Source organism: Bombus affinis, chromosome 14 (genome assembly GCF_024516045.1).
Source record: "Bombus affinis isolate iyBomAffi1 chromosome 14, iyBomAffi1.2, whole genome shotgun sequence".
NCBI lineage: Eukaryota > Metazoa > Arthropoda > Insecta > Hymenoptera > Apidae > Bombus > Bombus affinis.
This window is the reverse complement of record NC_066357.1, coordinates 2,803,215-2,821,201: the sequence shown is the minus strand read 5'-3', so window position 1 is coordinate 2,821,201 and position 17,987 is coordinate 2,803,215. Positions and strand designations below refer to the sequence as shown.

Below are 17,987 nucleotides of genomic sequence, written 5' to 3'. Positions count from 1 at the left end.
ATATATCAATTAGAAGTAAAAAAACCGTAATAGATGTATTTTGTTACAATAAAATAAATTTATTTTTGATTCTATGTATTTCGATTATATTTGTATTAGCACGTGTCTTGAAATTAATCTGCAATAAAATATAATTTATTGATAACATAATTATTCATCGTTTTGTTCAAATTTATGGCATACTTTTAATTATATATGATGTCTTAATTTGTAAATATAAAAATCAATGCTTACAAATATCGTAGGAATAAATTTATTGAAAATTACTACAAATGTGGTAGGGTCAGTTTAAGAAATTCTATTTTTCGCGGTTTCTGATGTGAAAAAATATACAGTACATTTGAATATCTATAAGCTAGGACATATTTCGTGGTGTACTTGTGGTCTTCGTGTTCTCATCATCGTGATAACATCCAAGCACTGGTCATCCTGTTTTGCATTATAGTTGTGTTAGATGTCAAGATAAAAAAGTCGTATTTTGTTCGCACAACAAATGTGTGTATCGAAATGTAATTAGTGTACATACCTTGTTATAATAAGCTTTTAATTAAAATGACAATGGCATGGAAGCAAGTTAAAGAACATTTAGGAGTTGGTAAGAAATAAATCGCTAATTTAGCCTTTGTAAGATCTAACATCCTGGGAGGTGCCCCAATCAGATAAAATTTTAGTTTCTGTTTGCGCGCGAAATATTAATTTATAATAATTTCGCTGGTTATTTTGATTACAAGTATCTAAATATTAAATGTGAATATATTACTTAGGTTCTTTGAAAATAGTTAATTAAATGGCGGATATTACCGAAACTATAATTGTTCATGACATTATCATTTATATAATAACTACACGGTATATATATATACATGGAAAGTACATATCAATTGAATATTAAATATCTTTATTTAATACCTTTCTGTTTCTTGTATCTGTAATGGAAATCACATTAATGCTATATTTTGATTAATTGAAATATTAAAACATTATATTTAGAATAACACTTGCTAGTGCTCTTAACTGTTTATTATTAATTGTAGCCATACATAACTTTGTACATGGGACTCCTTATGCAATGCGATTGACTGTTGGAGAAATGGTACAGATATTAGAAGAATATGGAGATTGGTATTATGGACGTAGTAAATTTAAAGGGACATGTGGGATTTTTCCAAAATCTTATATACACATTTTACAACAATCAGTGAATATGGACTGTTTAATACATGAAATCACTAATGTTTTACGAGAATGGGGACACCATTGGAAGCATCTATATGTAGTTAGTATATACAAAATAATAAAATATTTAATTAGTAAAATTATATTTAATATAACATAATTTCTGTCATGTATAGATTCACTCTATGCACTTCAGAACAATGCAACAACAGATTTTAGAGTTAATAGGATATAGAAGCAAAATTCTAAGTGGCACATTGACAGTAGATGAATTAAAGGATGTGAAAAGATTAGCAACAGCTAGAATTGATACTGGTAATCAATTATTGGGCATGGATATGGTTGTACGTGATGATCAAGGGAATGTTCTTAGTCCTGAAGAAACAAGTACAATTCAATTATATTATCATCATGAAACAGCTGCAGAAAGAATAAGAAAGGCAGCTAATGATACAAAACATAAGCCTTCAAAACCACAAGCACCAGTATACTCACATATCTTTTTTATTAGTGTAAGAAACTTCGTATGTAAAATGGCAGAAGATGTAGAATTGTTATTAACTTTGTACGATGGGAGAGAAATGAAAGCTATTACTGAAAATTATGTTGTGTCATGGAGCAAGGAAGGACTTGCCAGAGACATAGATCAATTACACAATCTTCGAGTTTTATTTACAGACCTTGGTTCTCGAGATTTAACTAGAGATAAAGTTTACTTAGTTTGTTATGTAATTAGAGTAGGAGGTATGGAGGCTAAAGATGCTGATCATCGACGTTCAAGCGTAGCACAAACTAATCAAAAAGTCAAAAATACTGAAAATATGAGAAGACCATTTGGTGTAGCAGCAATGGATATTACTTTATACATTAGTGGTAAACTTGAGGGTGATTCAGATCATCATCATTTTATTCCGTTTGTACAGTAAGTATGAAATTTTGTTAGGATTTATATTCTGAATATAAACTGTTTCATAAGAAACCTCTTATGAATACAGTTAAAATAGATCGTTTTGTTGGGTTTTTTTTCGTTGCTCCAGATGTTGTGAGAAAGAAAGTTTGGATGGTACATTACGTAGAATTCTTTCCCAAAAAGAAATAAATATTCAAAAAAGTAGTAATGGCAATAGTGGCAGCTCTGCTGGTGGTCAAGGTTTATGGGCTAGCTTAAAGTTGCTTAGGGGAGATCCAAAACAAGTAAATAGAAAATTACTTGATAAATAATGAGATTTAAAAATATATTTTAATATTTATGAAGAATTTAATATTAGGTACGTGATGAAAATCCACATCTAGTACTTGGCAATGTTGCTATTGCAAGAAAAATGGGATTTCCAGAAGTTATTTTACCAGGTGATGTGAGGAATGATTTATACCTCACATTGATTAGTGGTGAATTTAATAAAGGATCAAAGTCTACAGATAAAAATGTTGAAGTTACAGTTAGTATTATTTAAAAATGAATGATATTTTCAAGTATATTATTAACTTATTTTTTAGGTTAAAGTATGCAATGAGTTTGGTGTACCAATACCAGGAGTTATGACATTAGGTGGTGGAGTTTCACCTATTGATGAATATCATAGTGTTATTTATTATCATGAAGATAAACCTAGATGGTGTGAAACATTTAAAATTGCTATTCCTATTGAAGAATTTAAACAAGCACATTTAAAATTTACATTTAAACATCGAAGTTCAAATGAAGCAAAAGATAAATCTGAAAAACCTTTTGCCTTAAGTTATGTGAAATTGATGCAGCGTAATGGAACAACATTGCAAGATATACAGCATGAGCTACTAGTTTATAAATTAGACCCAAAGAAATATGAAGAAATTGATATTTCATATTTGAAATTGCCATCTACAAGGGGTGAATTGGTAAAACTAATATTGCAAAAAATTTAACTGTTTTTACACATAAATATATTACAAAATTTAAGTACTCTTAATTATAGGTTGAATTAAATTTAGAAAAAAAACCGACATTAGGAGCGCTTACTTTAAGTAGTAAAGACAGCTTTCTGATAGCGACTAATATTTGTTCAACAAAATTAACCCAAAATGTAGATTTATTAGGTTTATTGAATTGGGCATCACACAATACAAATTTAAAAGAATCTCTGATTGCTTTAATGAAAGTTGATGGTGAAGAAGTAGTGAAGTTCCTACAGGTTAGTTAATTTTTTATATTATGTAATATATGAATACAAAGTATAAATATTACTGTACAAAAATTTGTTTTTAGGATGTTTTAGATGCTTTGTTTAACATATTAATGAGTAATTCAGATAGTGACATTTATGATGATATGGTGTTTGAATGTTTATTATATATTATTGGGCTTGTGTCTGATAGAAAATACCAACATTTTCAACCAGTAATGGATTTGTATATTTCTGAGAGTTTCTCTGCAACGCTCGCATACAAAAAATTGATTAGTGTATTACGTAAACGTATAGATAATGCAACTAATAATGATGGACAAGAACGTGATATATTACTCAAGACAATGAAAAGTCTTCAATACTGCATGAGATTTGTTGTAGAATCCCGCCTTTTATTTACTGCGTATGCTTTACTTTTCTTACATTATCTCGACTATATTCATACATTAACATATACTATAAATGTACTAAAAATGTGTTATCATATATATTATTTATTTTACAATAGGTTAAATCAAGATGAAGAGGAGTTCTCTCAAACTTTAACAGAATTATTGAGATCTATAGTTGAACTCATGAGACATGAAACAGATAGTACTTTATTAGTTCAAGGAGCATGCTTGAAATATTTACCAACTACTATACCCCATTTGCTACGTGTATATAGTGGCAAGCAGTTGAGCACAATTTTGACTGACTTATTAGTTACTTTACCAGTTGGAAGATTAACTAAACAGAAAATGATGACAGTGAATGATATTGTTCATAGCCCCCTTTTTTTAAGTGCAGAATGCAGAGCAATTCTGTTACCTAGAATTACTATTTTGGTTCGTGATTTATTGGAAGCTAAAGAAGAGGTAAGATATGTCATGTCATTAATCATTACGATTTATTAACTTTAATGTGAAAAGAGCGAATTATTATTTATTGAAGTACATATGAAATAATTTAAAAGTGCTGTTACACCTAAATGTATCATGGTGATTTCTTAAATGTAAAATTTATTTTGAGTAACGTCATTTTTGTTAAAGCTTCGTTCATATTAATATTATCGTGATCAAGCTTGAAAAGCAAATATATGTTGCACATTTGATATAGCTAAAATGTGAGCGGAGCTTTCGATTTGCATTTAAAACATTCTTACACACAATTTGTGAATAGTGTCATTATTTGTGCTTTCCGTGCAGCCTGACATCCTCCCGCCACGCATCTTTCTGTGAATTTCATCAATCTTATATTATTCTTTAAGCCAGGATGTCTTAATTTTTGTAATATATTTAATTATTTTAGACATATAATATTGTAACATAATATTCTATTGGTCTAGATAGTAAATTTAAAATTGACAAAAGAAATATAATGAAATCAAAGACATCCTCTACAAAATTTTACTACAGCATGAGAATTGAATCAAATTTCCTGTTATAGCATGTAATCATAAAACAGTATTTCCAGCTATTCTAAAGGCATTCATAAAGTGTAAGTTATTCCTTTTGTGTCTATCTTCTCATCTTATTCATGTTCAGATTGGATATTATAAGAATATATATTCTCAAAGTAAGAAATTAAATAACTCTTTGAAAAGCATTAAACAAAGTATCTTTATAGGAATTCTAGTATTTGTTGTAGTTTCTCAGCTCTTTCATAACTGTTCTATTGCTTGGGGCACTGCATTTTTCTTGCATGCAGTCTTATAATGCAATTTTCCTTAGGTGATGGACAATGTTAAGGATGTAACTATATTTTTTTATGCATAAATTGGCATTATATTCTCACTAACATAGGGCTATTTCATTTTTGTGTTTGGTTTGGTTTTGGTTATTGGCCTATAAAAGGGGCTGTCAAGTACGCCTGGAAATAGCGTGGCGAAGGTAGCCAGGCTGCTCGGCGAAAAACGACACCGACTCAACCAACATCGTGGCTACTCTGAAGAGGTAATTGTTGAAATATACATCGTGAACTCGAGCGCGTTACTTGCAAGTAAATTTTGGATTACTGGCACGATGGTTAATGATGTCATGAAAGATACAGTGATCTACTTATGATAAGTATTTTATGTTAGATTTTCAGGAATGGTGTTCATTGTTGTGTTGTTTAATTTTTTTCTTTTTTTTTGTTGTACTTAATTATTTTTACAAGAATATTTACAGATAATCTATAATAGTGATGAGGAACATGTTTTTATTTTATGTTTATGTAGGTAGAATTGTGTGTCAAGATTTTATCTGACATCCTGGAATTAACATTTAGGAAAGATATAGGAAGCACTATACAGGATGTGAAAGAAATTATGCTTACTGCTCTACGGACCATTATACAGACAGTTATATCAATGGATAGAGAAAATCCATTAGTAGGAAATTTAGTTTCAGTTATGTTAGCAATATTCAGGTAAAGATAGTAAAATTTTTATTTGAAAAATGTAAAAATATAAATTTTTTTTAAAAGAACAGGATCTGAGCGTTTGATATTAAATATATATTTCAGACAAATGACACAACATCATTACGAAATTTATATAAACCACTTTGGAACTAAATTTGATTTGCTTGATTTTCTCATGGAAATATTATTAGTATTTAAAGATTTAGTATCAAAAAGTGTATTTCCAGGAGATTGGTGTGAAATGATTATGCTTCAAAATAGTATAATTTTAAAGTCATTGCGTTATTTCTCGGGTACTATTAGGGATTATTTTTTTACTGATTTTGAACAGCAAGCTTGGTCCAATTTTTTTCATTGTGCAATTGCGTTTTTGACTCAGCCAGCCTTACAGTTGGAAACATTCACGCCATCAAAACGCAATCGTATTGTTTTGCGCTATAATGATATGCGAAGGTATGAATATAGATTGGGATATCAAATTAGTTTATTTTTCAAATGTGTAACAAGTATTAAAATATCTGCCTTTACTTCTGTAGAGAAACAGCGTTTGAAATACGATCAATGTGGTTTAATTTAGGACAGCATAAAATATTGTTTGTTCCGGGTTTAGTTGGAGCAATATTAGAAATGGCATTAATTCCAGAAACTGAATTAAGAAAAGCTACTATTCCTATATTTTTTGATATGATGCAATGTGAATTTTATAGTTCACGTATTGTTGAAGGATATGGTGATACTAAACGTGATCCGGCTCACATAAAAGCTAATTTCACAGAATATGAAAATGAAATGATTGCAAAATTAGATATATTGGTATGTTATAATGTATATATTTTTAATTTATTCATTCATTTATCATTTTTTATGTACATTGCAATAGGTTGAAGGAGGCAGAGGAGATGAACAATTTCGTTTACTTTGGATTCAAGTAATGGGTAATCTTTGTGAAAAGCATTCAACTATGCGAGAACAAGGATTACGCTTTGTTGATACAGTAGCTAAACTTATGGAACGCCTATTACAATATCGTGATATCATACATGCCGAGTCTCAGGAACATAGAATGCTGTGTATTGTAAACTTACTGGAATTTTACTCTGAAATAAATAGAAAAGAAATGTATATTAGGTATATATGCAGTTAACAGTTTCGTTAATTAAAATTCATTAAATTGTTTCTAAAAAATTAAACAAATGCTAAATGATATGTTTATTTTACAGATATGTGAATAAGCTTTGTGAGCTACATTTGGAATGTGACAATTACACTGAAGCAGCATATTCTTTGAAACTTCATAGTCAATTACTAGCTTGGAGTGATCAACCATTACCGCCACTTTTAAGGTCGCATAGATATTTAGTATGTCAAACGCATCGTGAATTAAAAGAGGCATTATATAATGATATGATCGAATACTTTGATAAAGGTAAAATGTGGGAATGTGCACTTGCAGTATGTAAAGAATTAGTTACACAATACGAAGAAGAGACATTTGATTATTTACAACTTTCTGTATTATTGACGCGCATGGCAAAGTTTTACGACTCAATAGTAAAACAATTAAGGCCTGAGCCTGAATATTTTAGAGTTGCGTATTATGGACGTGGTCACCCGGCATTTTTACAAAATAAGGTATGTCATGAAATGTTTGTGTACCTTTTAATTAATTATTTGAGTATTATTAGTTATTGATAATTAATCATAGGTATTTATTTATCGTGGAAAAGAGTATGAGCGTCTCAGTGATTTTTGTTCACGAACATTAAATCAGTTACCAAATGCAGAACAAATGAACAAATTGTCTCCTCCTACTTCGGAAGTGCTAGAATCCAATCATCAATACGTCCAAATTAATAGGGTAGATCCATTAATGGATGAAAAAAGGCATCGTCTTAGTGGGAAACCTATAACAGCAGAAGCAGTTTTGAGGTAAATATGATTAAATAATATACAGTAAGTTTATAACATGAAATTTAAAGTCTGTTTTCTTTCTCACATTTAAGATATCATCGAGTGAACGACGTTCAACGTTTTCGATTTTCAAGACCAGCACCAAAGAAAGATTTAACCTCTACAACTGCAAATTCTGGTGATAAAGAAACGAATACTGTTACCAGTAACGAGTTTGCTGCATTATGGTTAGAAAGAACAGTACTCGTTACGAGTCATCCTTTGCCAGGCATTCTTAGATGCTTTCCTGTTACATCTAGTGAAACCTATTTAGTTAGTCCCCTTCGTAATGCAATTGAAACAATGGAAGCTACAAATACTACATTAAGAGATTTAATCTTAGCACACAGAGCTGATAATAATATTCCGCTAAATCCGCTTAGTATGAAACTAAATGGTATATTAGATCCAGCGGTAATGGGTGGTATAGATAATTATGAGAAAGCGTTCCTTAATTCTGAATATCGCAGTGCTCATCCAGAAGAAAGTTCCGATCTTTTGAAACTAGAGGGGTTAATCGCTGAACAAATTCCATTACTGAGTGTTGGTGTCCAATTACATAAAGTACGTGCTCCGCCTGAATTAACTCCGTTTCATCAACGTTTGGAGCAATGTTTTACATCAATGCGGAATCAAGTAGAGGCGAAATATGGGAAAAGGGTAAATTTAGATATCATTTTATAAAAAGAAATTTTTTGAAAAAATTAATTATACATGAATTGCAGACATGCGATCTACAAATTGAAAGCTTAACTCAACCTGTTATGATGAGAAGACATCAAAATTCGAGAGGCGAGAATAATCGATTATCTGAATCACATATTATGAATTCAGAGTAAGTAATGTATACACTAATTTGCGTAATTTGCTGCAAATATTGCTATTATTTGTAACTAACAATTTCACTGATTCATTACTATGTTATTAAATGGTGTTAACTTTGGTATGAGATTATAATCACATTTTTTTAAAAATACTATTTACATTAGTGAAGATTAATATGCATGTAAAACTGAAAATATCCTGAAATTTTTAACACATATTTCATATAAGAATAAGCAAAAAGATATCCTATGTAAGTTTCTCCATATTTTTTTATTGTAATGTTATGTGGTTACTTTGTAATTATCTCGTTCAGCTGTGGAACTCACTCCAGGGTATCCTCTCTTACAAGATCCCAAGTTGCAACATTCAAGTCGCTCGCCTCATTCAATTTTAACAACAGTACACCTTCATCTGGTACTCAAAACGTCAGTTTGTCAAGGTAAAGATATTAGAATGGTGATGTGTAAAAATAATTATAGCATTAATTAATTTCTGAAAGTCTTTTTTTCATCTTTCATTTTTATTATTATCTCATTTATTATTATCTCATTTATTATTATTTTATATCAACTATTTGTAGACGTAGCATCAATATGATTTATCAGCGCTATCATATATTAAATGTTCATACTAATTGTCTGTCGATAACACGATTATCATTAAATAAATGAATGATGTACCAATTATTTAGTTTGAAGGGAGAAATATAGTTAAACATTAATTAAAAAATACTTATATAATTTTATCTAATCTTCAATATTACGAATGAATATTAGAATAACATATACATATGTAATTTCAGGAATTTAGCTGTTGGGCCTGATAAACACAGTATCCTATTATCCTTCCTTCGCGCATAGCAGTTTCTGTATATGTACATGTGTATATATATGTACAAATTTTTATTTATATCCTACTTATTTTTTTATATATTTATATATATATATTTTGCCTATTGCCTAATATATGTTAATCAGCTTATTATTCTAAAATTATTTTGATTATTTTAGTATTATTTAGTTAAATTAATTATAATTTTATAAAAACGCTTTTAGAAATTAAGTATAAAACATTTAAGAAATACCACATATGTACATATATATTTAAAAAATTATATTTGTACATATTACTTCTTCTTTCTCTTTTACTATTTATTATTTATTTGCATGATATTTTTTGTATTTTTTGTTGTATTACCATGTATGTCCTTGAGTAAAACAACTTCTATAACACAACCGATTATCATGCTAAATAGGTAAATAATGTGTTATTACAGTAGAATTATATTAATACATATCTTTGAGATATATATATTCATAAAATTAAATTTGTAATAAAAATTACTATTGTGCAGGAATTGTTCAATACGTTCACACATATTATCAACTGCATCTCTACAAAAGGCATTAGGAAGTCCAAGTCCAGGGACAAATAAAAAGAAAGATTCAAAACGAAGAAGTTCACGCAAGAGTGATTCAGTTGCATCAACAAAAAGTGATCAGCCGACGAGTCAGTGGTATACTACAGCAGATGTACCACAAATTGCGTCGTCCCCTGTCACTCCATTAATGTCCAGTTTTCCTACTACTCCAATATTCGAACTTCGTCAAGAGGTAATATTTCAGTATAATGGTAGTTGGTAATATCAGATCATAATAATAATGATGACGATGATGATTACGATGATAATAATAGTAACAGTAATATAATTCTTGTTTAGCTAACACCTAAACGCCCTTTGAGGTCGGAAGTAGAAAAGGAAAGAAGAATAAGTAATCGTTTATCTGGTCAATCTCAACATTATTTAAGGAACATAAACAATGGAATGGATTCAAGTAGTTTAGGGAAAGGAAATAGAGATAGTATTGGTACTACAGACAGTACAGCGTCTGAAGACGACCCGCCACCACCTTTACCTATGAAAACACGCGAGGCTGATTATTGTAATCTTCCAGAAGAATTGCCTGTTCAGCATTGTGGAACAGGTAGTCTAAATAACTTTAATCGATCTTTAGGACAATGGTCAAAAAACAAACTTCCAACTCCTACAGACGATCTTGACATTCAAACAAAGCCACCCACTCCACCTCCGAAGCCAAAAAGGCCGCCTTATAGCTTAAACAAACTTATTCTTTCTTCAGATATAGATAATTTTAGTCAAGACCCGTCCGTAACTTGATTCAAATTATTTGATGATCATGTGTCTTGCCAGTATACTGAAAATTACATATAATGTTTATACATATAGGCTCTAGTTACAGTAGGAAATTAAAAAGTTACCATTTACATTTTATTATGTACCTTTTCTTTTTGTAAAGTAAAAAACTATCTATCACTGTTAAAGATAACAGAATAGTAGTAGTTCAACATATTTTCAGTAACATGACAAAAGTATTGAAAATTAGATTTAATTTTATATTTTTACCTTTATTCCATCCAATCGAGAAATTTTTGAATAAATTGAATATATTGCTATTAAATATGATAAAGGTATAACAATTTAAAAAAAAAATTACAATTTATAATTTTATACTTATGAATGGAAAAACATCTTTATATATGCATATATATTATAAATTCTTCACTTTATATTTTATAAATACATTTATAGAAATATAAGTTTGGAATATACCTGTATTCACAAATGTTAATTAACATATTGAGCATATTTACTAATGCCATTGATATCAAAGTCTTTCATTTATAGAAGACTTTATACTCATTACAAGACATATATATATATATTTTGGGGGCCTTTGTAGGAATGTTATATTATTACTTTGTAGGTAACAGTATGATTAATACAAAATCATTTGCACTCACACGAAATCGAATATAATACCCCGTTTCACGTGTTCGTTATTCACTACTTCTACGGCACAACAACACAACGATCTTCACACGACAACGATAAATTCAACTCTGATTCTCTCAACTCTCGTTACGTTTTTCATGCTCACTTTTTCCCTTAACATTCCTTGGTAATGTTCACAACACTCCTTGACAACGTTAACATATCTTGACAACGCTAATAAACAATTATCCCTCACGCCACGTCCTTCCCTGATGTCACACTATCTCACAACTCGGCTGGCAATCATACTGTTACCTACAAACTAATAATATAACATTCCTACAAATATATATATATATATATATATATAAGTTATGCATAATATGTTTATTAAGAAGCAGATATTAGAATTTTTACTGCATATTTTTATAGATTTTTATAATACGTGTTTACTGGATTTTCGCTGTAATAACATTTTTGAACAAATTATACTGTTATTGTTGCTAATCTTTTTTAACATAGGTAAAATTTAGAAAGCTGTTTTTAAATCTAAAATAATTTTTTAATATCTGTTTTCTTTGAAAGCTCGATTTTATATATACACCATAGTATTATTAATACCTTAACTATTACCTAAGCATTACCAATTTATTGTGATGTACTAATATAAATTAAAAGTTTGTTTTTACGGATCAGTTGACAAGATGATGTTTAAAATGTTAAATTATTTAAAACAATGAAGACTTAATTTTATATAATCCTGAAATAAAAAAATAAGTCACTTTGTATGCAGTACACGATCAGTATACTATAGAGTTTATAGCATGTTTATTTACTCCATTTTTATATATCATGACAGAATATTTTATAATGAAACAAATTTTTATGTATTTTTACACAATTATACAAATTTGTTATAAAGCACTACATCATTCGACAGGATTATTGTGTTTTTGTTTTTGACATGCAAACGTATAACAAATTTGTAAGAAAAAGCAAACGTATCTTCGATTATGAAATATTATACAATTTTTTAAATTGCAATTATTATGTGAGTCTCATACCAAAGAGATTAGTGCTTTATTTATTTTGTTAATAGGTTGTATGTGTCATTTAAGAAATGTTATATCACGCATTATTCACATAAAACAAAAGTAAATAAATTCGTTCTTTTCATATTAATGGTAAACAAGAAATTACTACAATTATATATTTATACAATTATACATTTGGCTATAATTAACTTTTTAATAATCACGTAAGAGAAAGTTAATTTATTATAATTCGTATTTATTGTGCCATTTATTCTCCTTGGTGTTCACATTGATTAACTTAAATTTAATTTAGAACAATGTAATAACGTATATTGTCAAAATTAAAATTTATTTACTGTTAGATATAATAAAATCCTTTATTTATCATTTATTGACAATTCTGGTTTCTCTTAAAGATAAAAGAATTTAAGAAATTATTTTATGATAATATTACAATATTCTTCATATGTTTCCTTATGATAGCCGGCAGTTATCGTTAGATACTGCAGGAATTTTATTTCTCTTGACATTAGAAGTTTGTTGTCTTGTGCTTGGAGGCTTTCATGAAAACGGGAAAGTTTTAATAATTTTAATAATTCAAGTAGATATTATGATACAAATGTTTCAAAAAAACTGCTCACCAATGATGCCTGACTTCTTTGCAAATTTTCATTTGATATTCTAGACCTACTTTCCATCCATGACCATTCCTTTCTGTCCTAAAAATAGAAATCGTTATTTAACTTTTATTCAATCTCTTTTTATTTTAAATCGTACCAGTGTCTCCTGAGAGGTTTTGACATGATCTAAATTTGGATACAACATGTGGTCAATATCAGAAAGTGGTGGAGCAGTGGGATGCTACAAAAAATTTTTTATTACTTTTTTATTTAGACATAAATAAATGATACAAAGAGTACTCTTTCATTTGTCATCATTACTTATCTGTTGTAGATATACATTAATAGGAATATTTGTTTTCTTTTTTAAATTAATAAAAATAAAAATGTTATGTTAATAAAGTGAAGAAACAAGTTTAATACATATATTAACTAGAATAAATTATGGATTTATACATACTTCCATTTTTTCAGTGTCTGTAGGCTGAACTGGACAGCAATTAGTGTAGTGATTATATTTGTAAGGTTCTTCACATTTAAAACCCGAAGCAGGACAGGTTTGCATAGGATGCCTCTGATTACATTTGCTATAGTTTTTTTTATTTTGTCTTCTTACCCGTTTTCCTTTCCCATTTGAATTATTAGTCTCTTTATCAGAATGTGTAACATTCTTAGCAGATACATTATCATTCTTAATATTATTGCCATCTATCTGTTTTCTATTTTGGTTTGTATCCTGTTTCCTCTTTTGCATGGCAGATTTATGTTCATTAAAAATGGATATAAATTCTGATAAATTAAGATTTTTTACATTAAACAGCTTTTGCCTCATTTGTTTATCATCAAATTCAATAATTAATTTGTCTCTAATTATGCTGTCTGTCATATTTCCAAAATTACAAGTTGTTGCTTTATTCTAGAAATTAACAGATACATAGAAAAATGCATTAAAAAATATATATAGTTTTTCAAAATTAACTTACTTTCAAATAAACAATATAATTTTCAATAGAGACATCGGAGTTTTTACGTGACTTAAAAAAGTTATATCTTTCTATAACTTCATTTTTAGGGGGAAGAAAGTATTTATCAAGTTTTGCTAATAATATATTCATGTCATCTCTCTCTTTCAAATGGTTTGAAACAATTTTTTCTATAACATCTTGACCAATCTTTCCTATGTAAGTCCTTAATAGATAAGCTTGATAATCCCGTTCTTTGTTTATAGAATTACTTGCTTTCATAAATATCATGAAATCTTTTCTCCATTTTTGCCAATTTAGAACCATATCTCCATTATCAGATAAGGGCTCTGGAGGTCGTACATATATATCCATGTTGATAGTAATTTATTATCTACAATATTAACACAAAAATGAAAAAATTTCATTTTAAGTATGACATTACTATATAAATAGTGTTAACGTTGGAACTAACACACCAGTAAAAGTGACTGATTTTACAATTTTATTTTAAAATTTCTACTTTTTGGTACTTTTTTTGCAATGATATAATGACTTTTATAGTGACAATTAAAGGAATAATATAATGAATTTTATTTTATTTTTTTATTTATTTAAAATCAAAATAATTTTGTATCATGGCTATTTATACCAATACCAGTCATTTTGACTGGTACTTGTCAAAATGTAAAAGTGTCCTACAATCTGTTTACCGAACCCGAATTTTCCAGCTTCCCCGTTTTGCACAACTTCCCACACGTTTTTAGTATTTTTACTGTGTATCATTCAGTATGATGGTGTCAATTATCAGGAAAATTCCGGAGTGATCATGATTTAAGTTATTTTATTTGACATATTATATTGTAAAATTATGAATGCCTTTTTAGAAAAGATTTGAAAATATTATTAATTTACTTAACATTTATTTTATATATGTAATGTTTGTTATATTGTATATATTTTTATAATTATGTAACATATAATTTATTATTATACAATAAAAAATTAGTTTTTTCTACATATATTATAATTTATAATGATCAAAGACATATAATTACGTACCTGATTATCAAAAATGTTGCGCAGTGTCACATGAACACAATCTTTCACTTTTATAGCTTAACAATATGATTTCGTCATATCGATGACTTTTTTTGAAGGGTATCCCCCTACCTATTTAAGTGTGCCTACTTTACGACTTGAAAAAAGAAACGATTGATCATGTGTGTCAACATTGTAAAAAGCTTTAAGTTGACTTATTAATTTTAATGTTGGTAACAACTTTAAATCAAATTACTATAAACTTTAAATAGCTTTAAAATATAATGAGAATAAAATAATATATTATTAAACATAGTTTTCTTAGTGATTTTCATTTTTCTGTGAATATCAATTAATATCGAAGATAATTATTTACTAGGTCAAGCTTATGTTTCATCTTATTTAATTTATGTTTTAGGTTAAGTTAGCAGTAGAAGAATCTTAAAAAGTATTTGGATTTGGAGTTACAGTTTTGAATAGAAAAGTTAATATAAGATGGATGAGGTACATGACTTGGAAGATTGGAGAATTTCCTTATCCTCACGAAACAATGTGATATATAATGGTACTCCGTATGTTCCTATGCTAGTGGAGAACATTCTTATACATATTTCTTTCGAAGATTACGAGACAAATGGGATTAAAACAATACAAACAGTAGGAAAACTTATTCCAAAAACTGAAACGGTTGCTACACTTTTATCTGTGACACCTGGAAATAATTCTGCATTTTCTGTTAGCCTCAAAATTTTAAAAGTTAGAGATATATACATTAAAGATTCAAATGATATATATTGTCCAATATGGGTAAGATTTTTACTTTTAAGGATTATTTATCTCTTGCTTGTTTTTGTAATGTAATTATGACACGGAAAATTTCTTTTCAGAAAAAATGCAGTATATTTAAAATATATGGAACTTTAAAGAAGGAAGGATTAGAAAATGTTTTAGAGGCTTCTCATTTGGTTCCAGTACAAGATGTTGTGGGTACGTGGAATCTAATGGCATCATTAAGCATAATTGCACGTTCAGAATATCGCCAGTAAGAATACTTGTCTATAAGAAATGAGAATGAATAATTACTAATGCTTATCTTATTACTAATGTTACTAATGTTTAGCTACTACCGTACCAAAGGACAAAGTAATATGTTACAATTACAATGGGATAAAATGAAAAAGGAAAACAAACGAGTTACAAAGAAAGACATAAACATTTGATAAAATATATTATTTCAAAATCAGTTGTGAACATACATAAATATATACTTGTAATAAAAAGTATATTATATTTTCTTATGTATTAAAGTATGTATAAAATTGTTAATAAATTGTTATGAACAGATACTTTGATTAATGTGCATTTAGTGTTTAATATTTACTTAATATTTTTAATGCATAATAAGTATAAAAGCATTCTTCAATTCAATTATATGAAAGAGTATTACCATTCTAATGTCTATGTGCATAAAATTTCTTATTACATTTTGAAGGAATATGCCCTATATGTTTGCAAATAGAGCAAACATTATCTTTTGCTGGACAAAGTGACCTAGATGCAACATGGCTTAAATCACAAAAGCGACATTGTGCAATTTGAACAAGATGGCATTTCCACTTAAAATGATTTAATTTCTGGCATTTTGTGCAAATTTCATTATAAGCTGGGCACTTCTTACGCATATGATCACCTCCACAATAATTGCAATTGTAAATGAAAATCGTTGGACATCGTCTTGGGAAATGATTCCATTTGTTACATTTTACACATTGTTTTCCCAATGCTGGACATTTCTCAGAAGAATGATTACCACCACAACATAAACAACTGATGATATCAGTGTACAATTTCCAAATAAATGCAATTTCCTTTAATGTTAACTTGTTGAAATCAGAAGAAAATATAAATGTTGGAATTAATTGTTTAGCAACATTTGTAAATTGATGTTCATTAATTTCTGTTAAAATTTTCTTTTTTATTAATTCTTCTTCATTTTTCATATTTTTTTCTTTGATTATCAACTAGGAAAGAGAATCATAAAGTGCTTAAAAACTTATACGTATGTATGCAACTTAGAACAATTTTTGTTGTAAATTTTTAAATGTCTTTACCTGTAAGTCATCTATATATTTATAGACATTTTCTAAAGGTATTTTCTTTCTTCCTGAAAATATGTAATATTCTTCAAATTTTTCTATTAATATATCTACATTTTCTTTGTCATTTGGAAAATTGAATACAAATGTATTATGAATATCTTGTCCAACTGGACCCATTAAATTTAATAATAGGTTTCCCCATTGTTGTTTGTCAGAATTGTTTTTATTCTGCGCTCTTTTAAATGCAAGAAAATTATTTTTCCAAGTGTTCCAATTTTTGAAGAATTCCTCTTCTGTCATAAATGGCGCAGGTAGCTTAACGTAAGGTACCTTTGTAGTTCTTTCCTCCGAAACATTTTTATTATGTGAATTGCCTAAAAGTAAATGTATTATATAAAGAAATTACATATTTACACATAGAAAATAGTTACCCATTATTGCAACGACTATATTTAAAATTCTTTACAACTTTTAACCTCTACAATCATACTGTCACTGGCTTGATCACTTAGATTAGATTAGACCAATTCCGTTGGTGCGATTTTTTAATTGGCAAATAAGCGAGGAATCCCCTACAGCAATTCATTTCGTTAAAAACTGTCGTACATGAATAAATATAATTTATACAAACTGTATGAAAACAATTAAATGTATATACTTCTTGGCAAACTATTATAACTATTATCATTAAAAATAAGTTATCTGCAAGAATGGATTAGATATTTCCAGGCTGTGATGCAGTATTAATCTTATAGAAGTAAAAAAATTACGTTCGCTTTTCAAACAAAACTGAATGCATTTGAGTGTAAATTTAAACATTTGATAATTCCCACATGATTTGATCATGAAGAATGAGCTAGCATAGTTGATGAATTGGTTTTTAGACACCGACTGTCAGTCGTTAGGCGTTCCCCTGGCAACTCTACTCAGATTACA

The 17,987-nt window shown here is 28.5% G+C and overlaps 4 protein-coding genes across 20 annotated transcripts; 2 read left to right on the top strand and 2 right to left on the bottom strand.

Moving 5' to 3' along the window:
- The first annotated feature begins 379 nt into the window (after nucleotides 1-379).
- LOC126924312 (dedicator of cytokinesis protein 1) lies at nucleotides 380-12,720 on the top strand. 10 transcript variants are annotated; one of them, XM_050738644.1, is made up of 21 exons: nucleotides 381-595; nucleotides 1,035-1,276; nucleotides 1,353-2,098; nucleotides 2,214-2,370; nucleotides 2,445-2,615; nucleotides 2,674-3,054; nucleotides 3,132-3,347; nucleotides 3,422-3,744; nucleotides 3,850-4,198; nucleotides 5,177-5,275; nucleotides 5,542-5,732; nucleotides 5,829-6,179; nucleotides 6,263-6,539; nucleotides 6,607-6,854; nucleotides 6,947-7,358; nucleotides 7,432-7,655; nucleotides 7,730-8,336; nucleotides 8,402-8,511; nucleotides 8,833-8,940; nucleotides 9,856-10,114; nucleotides 10,222-12,720. In XM_050738644.1, the coding sequence occupies exons 1-21, from the start codon at nucleotides 553-555 to the stop codon at nucleotides 10,678-10,680; spliced, it is 5,973 nt and encodes a 1,990-aa protein (XP_050594601.1). In that variant the 5' UTR covers nucleotides 381-552; the 3' UTR covers nucleotides 10,681-12,720. The 10 variants fall into 10 exon arrangements, with proteins under 10 accessions (XP_050594606.1, XP_050594605.1, XP_050594607.1 ...); XM_050738643.1 differs by having other exon boundaries at nucleotides 8,815-8,940; XM_050738642.1 differs by having other exon boundaries at nucleotides 7,706-8,336.
- LOC126924322 (uncharacterized) lies at nucleotides 12,660-15,110 on the bottom strand. 6 transcript variants are annotated; one of them, XM_050738671.1, is made up of 7 exons: nucleotides 14,974-15,109; nucleotides 14,614-14,790; nucleotides 13,933-14,305; nucleotides 13,410-13,865; nucleotides 13,107-13,190; nucleotides 12,971-13,048; nucleotides 12,660-12,887 (listed from the first exon to the last, which is right to left on the bottom strand). In XM_050738671.1, the coding sequence occupies exons 3-7, from the start codon at nucleotides 14,284-14,286 to the stop codon at nucleotides 12,804-12,806; spliced, it is 1,056 nt and encodes a 351-aa protein (XP_050594628.1). In that variant the 5' UTR covers nucleotides 14,287-14,305; nucleotides 14,614-14,790; nucleotides 14,974-15,109; the 3' UTR covers nucleotides 12,660-12,803. The 6 variants fall into 6 exon arrangements, with proteins under 6 accessions (XP_050594628.1, XP_050594627.1, XP_050594629.1 ...); XM_050738670.1 differs by having other exon boundaries at nucleotides 14,625-14,790; XM_050738672.1 differs by having other exon boundaries at nucleotides 14,630-14,790.
- Nucleotides 15,071-16,298, top strand: LOC126924327 (uncharacterized). 2 transcript variants are annotated; one of them, XM_050738682.1, is made up of 4 exons: nucleotides 15,071-15,181; nucleotides 15,371-15,759; nucleotides 15,840-15,939; nucleotides 16,073-16,298. In XM_050738682.1, exons 2-4 carry the CDS (start codon nucleotides 15,448-15,450, stop codon nucleotides 16,126-16,128), a joined length of 468 nt encoding a protein of 155 aa, XP_050594639.1. In that variant the 5' UTR covers nucleotides 15,071-15,181; nucleotides 15,371-15,447; the 3' UTR covers nucleotides 16,129-16,298. The 2 variants fall into 2 exon arrangements, with proteins under 2 accessions (XP_050594639.1, XP_050594638.1); XM_050738681.1 differs by having other exon boundaries at nucleotides 15,840-15,994.
- LOC126924325 (uncharacterized) lies at nucleotides 16,162-17,935 on the bottom strand. 2 transcript variants are annotated; one of them, XM_050738679.1, is made up of 4 exons: nucleotides 17,822-17,935; nucleotides 17,483-17,623; nucleotides 17,064-17,425; nucleotides 16,162-16,973 (listed from the first exon to the last, which is right to left on the bottom strand). In XM_050738679.1, exons 2-4 carry the CDS (start codon nucleotides 17,484-17,486, stop codon nucleotides 16,404-16,406), a joined length of 936 nt encoding a protein of 311 aa, XP_050594636.1. In that variant the 5' UTR covers nucleotides 17,487-17,623; nucleotides 17,822-17,935; the 3' UTR covers nucleotides 16,162-16,403. The 2 variants fall into 2 exon arrangements, with proteins under 2 accessions (XP_050594636.1, XP_050594635.1); XM_050738678.1 differs by having other exon boundaries at nucleotides 17,683-17,908.
- Nucleotides 17,936-17,987: the final 52 nt, after the last annotated feature.

What these genes read in the sequence shown, in the direction of transcription:
- LOC126924322 (XM_050738669.1), bottom strand. Translation starts at nt 14,286, where the DNA reads ATGGATATATATGTACGACCTCCAGAGCCCTTATCTGATAATGGAGAT. An exon ending in ATTATATTGTTTATTTGAAA is followed by an intron (nt 13,866 to 13,932) that starts GTAAGTTAATTT and finishes GTTAATTTCTAG; the next exon opens with AATAAAGCAACAACTTGTAA. An exon ending in CAGACACTGAAAAAATGGAA is followed by an intron (nt 13,191 to 13,409) that starts GTATGTATAAAT and finishes AATTTTTTGTAG; the next exon opens with CATCCCACTGCTCCACCACT.
- LOC126924327 (XM_050738681.1), top strand. Translation starts at nt 15,448, where the DNA reads ATGGATGAGGTACATGACTTGGAAGATTGGAGAATTTCCTTATCCTCA. An exon ending in ATATATATTGTCCAATATGG is followed by an intron (nt 15,760 to 15,839) that starts GTAAGATTTTTA and finishes ATTTCTTTTCAG; the next exon opens with AAAAAATGCAGTATATTTAA. An exon ending in GCACGTTCAGAATATCGCCA is followed by an intron (nt 15,995 to 16,072) that starts GTAAGAATACTT and finishes ACTAATGTTTAG; the next exon opens with CTACTACCGTACCAAAGGAC.
- LOC126924325 (XM_050738679.1), bottom strand. An exon ending in AATATATAGATGACTTACAG is followed by an intron (nt 16,974 to 17,063) that starts GTAAAGACATTT and finishes TCTCTTTCCTAG; the next exon opens with TTGATAATCAAAGAAAAAAA.
- LOC126924312 (XM_050738640.1), top strand. Translation starts at nt 553, where the DNA reads ATGACAATGGCATGGAAGCAAGTTAAAGAACATTTAGGAGTTG. An exon ending in ATTGGAAGCATCTATATGTA is followed by an intron (nt 1,277 to 1,352) that starts GTTAGTATATAC and finishes TGTCATGTATAG; the next exon opens with ATTCACTCTATGCACTTCAG. An exon ending in CGCTATAATGATATGCGAAG is followed by an intron (nt 6,180 to 6,262) that starts GTATGAATATAG and finishes TTACTTCTGTAG; the next exon opens with AGAAACAGCGTTTGAAATAC.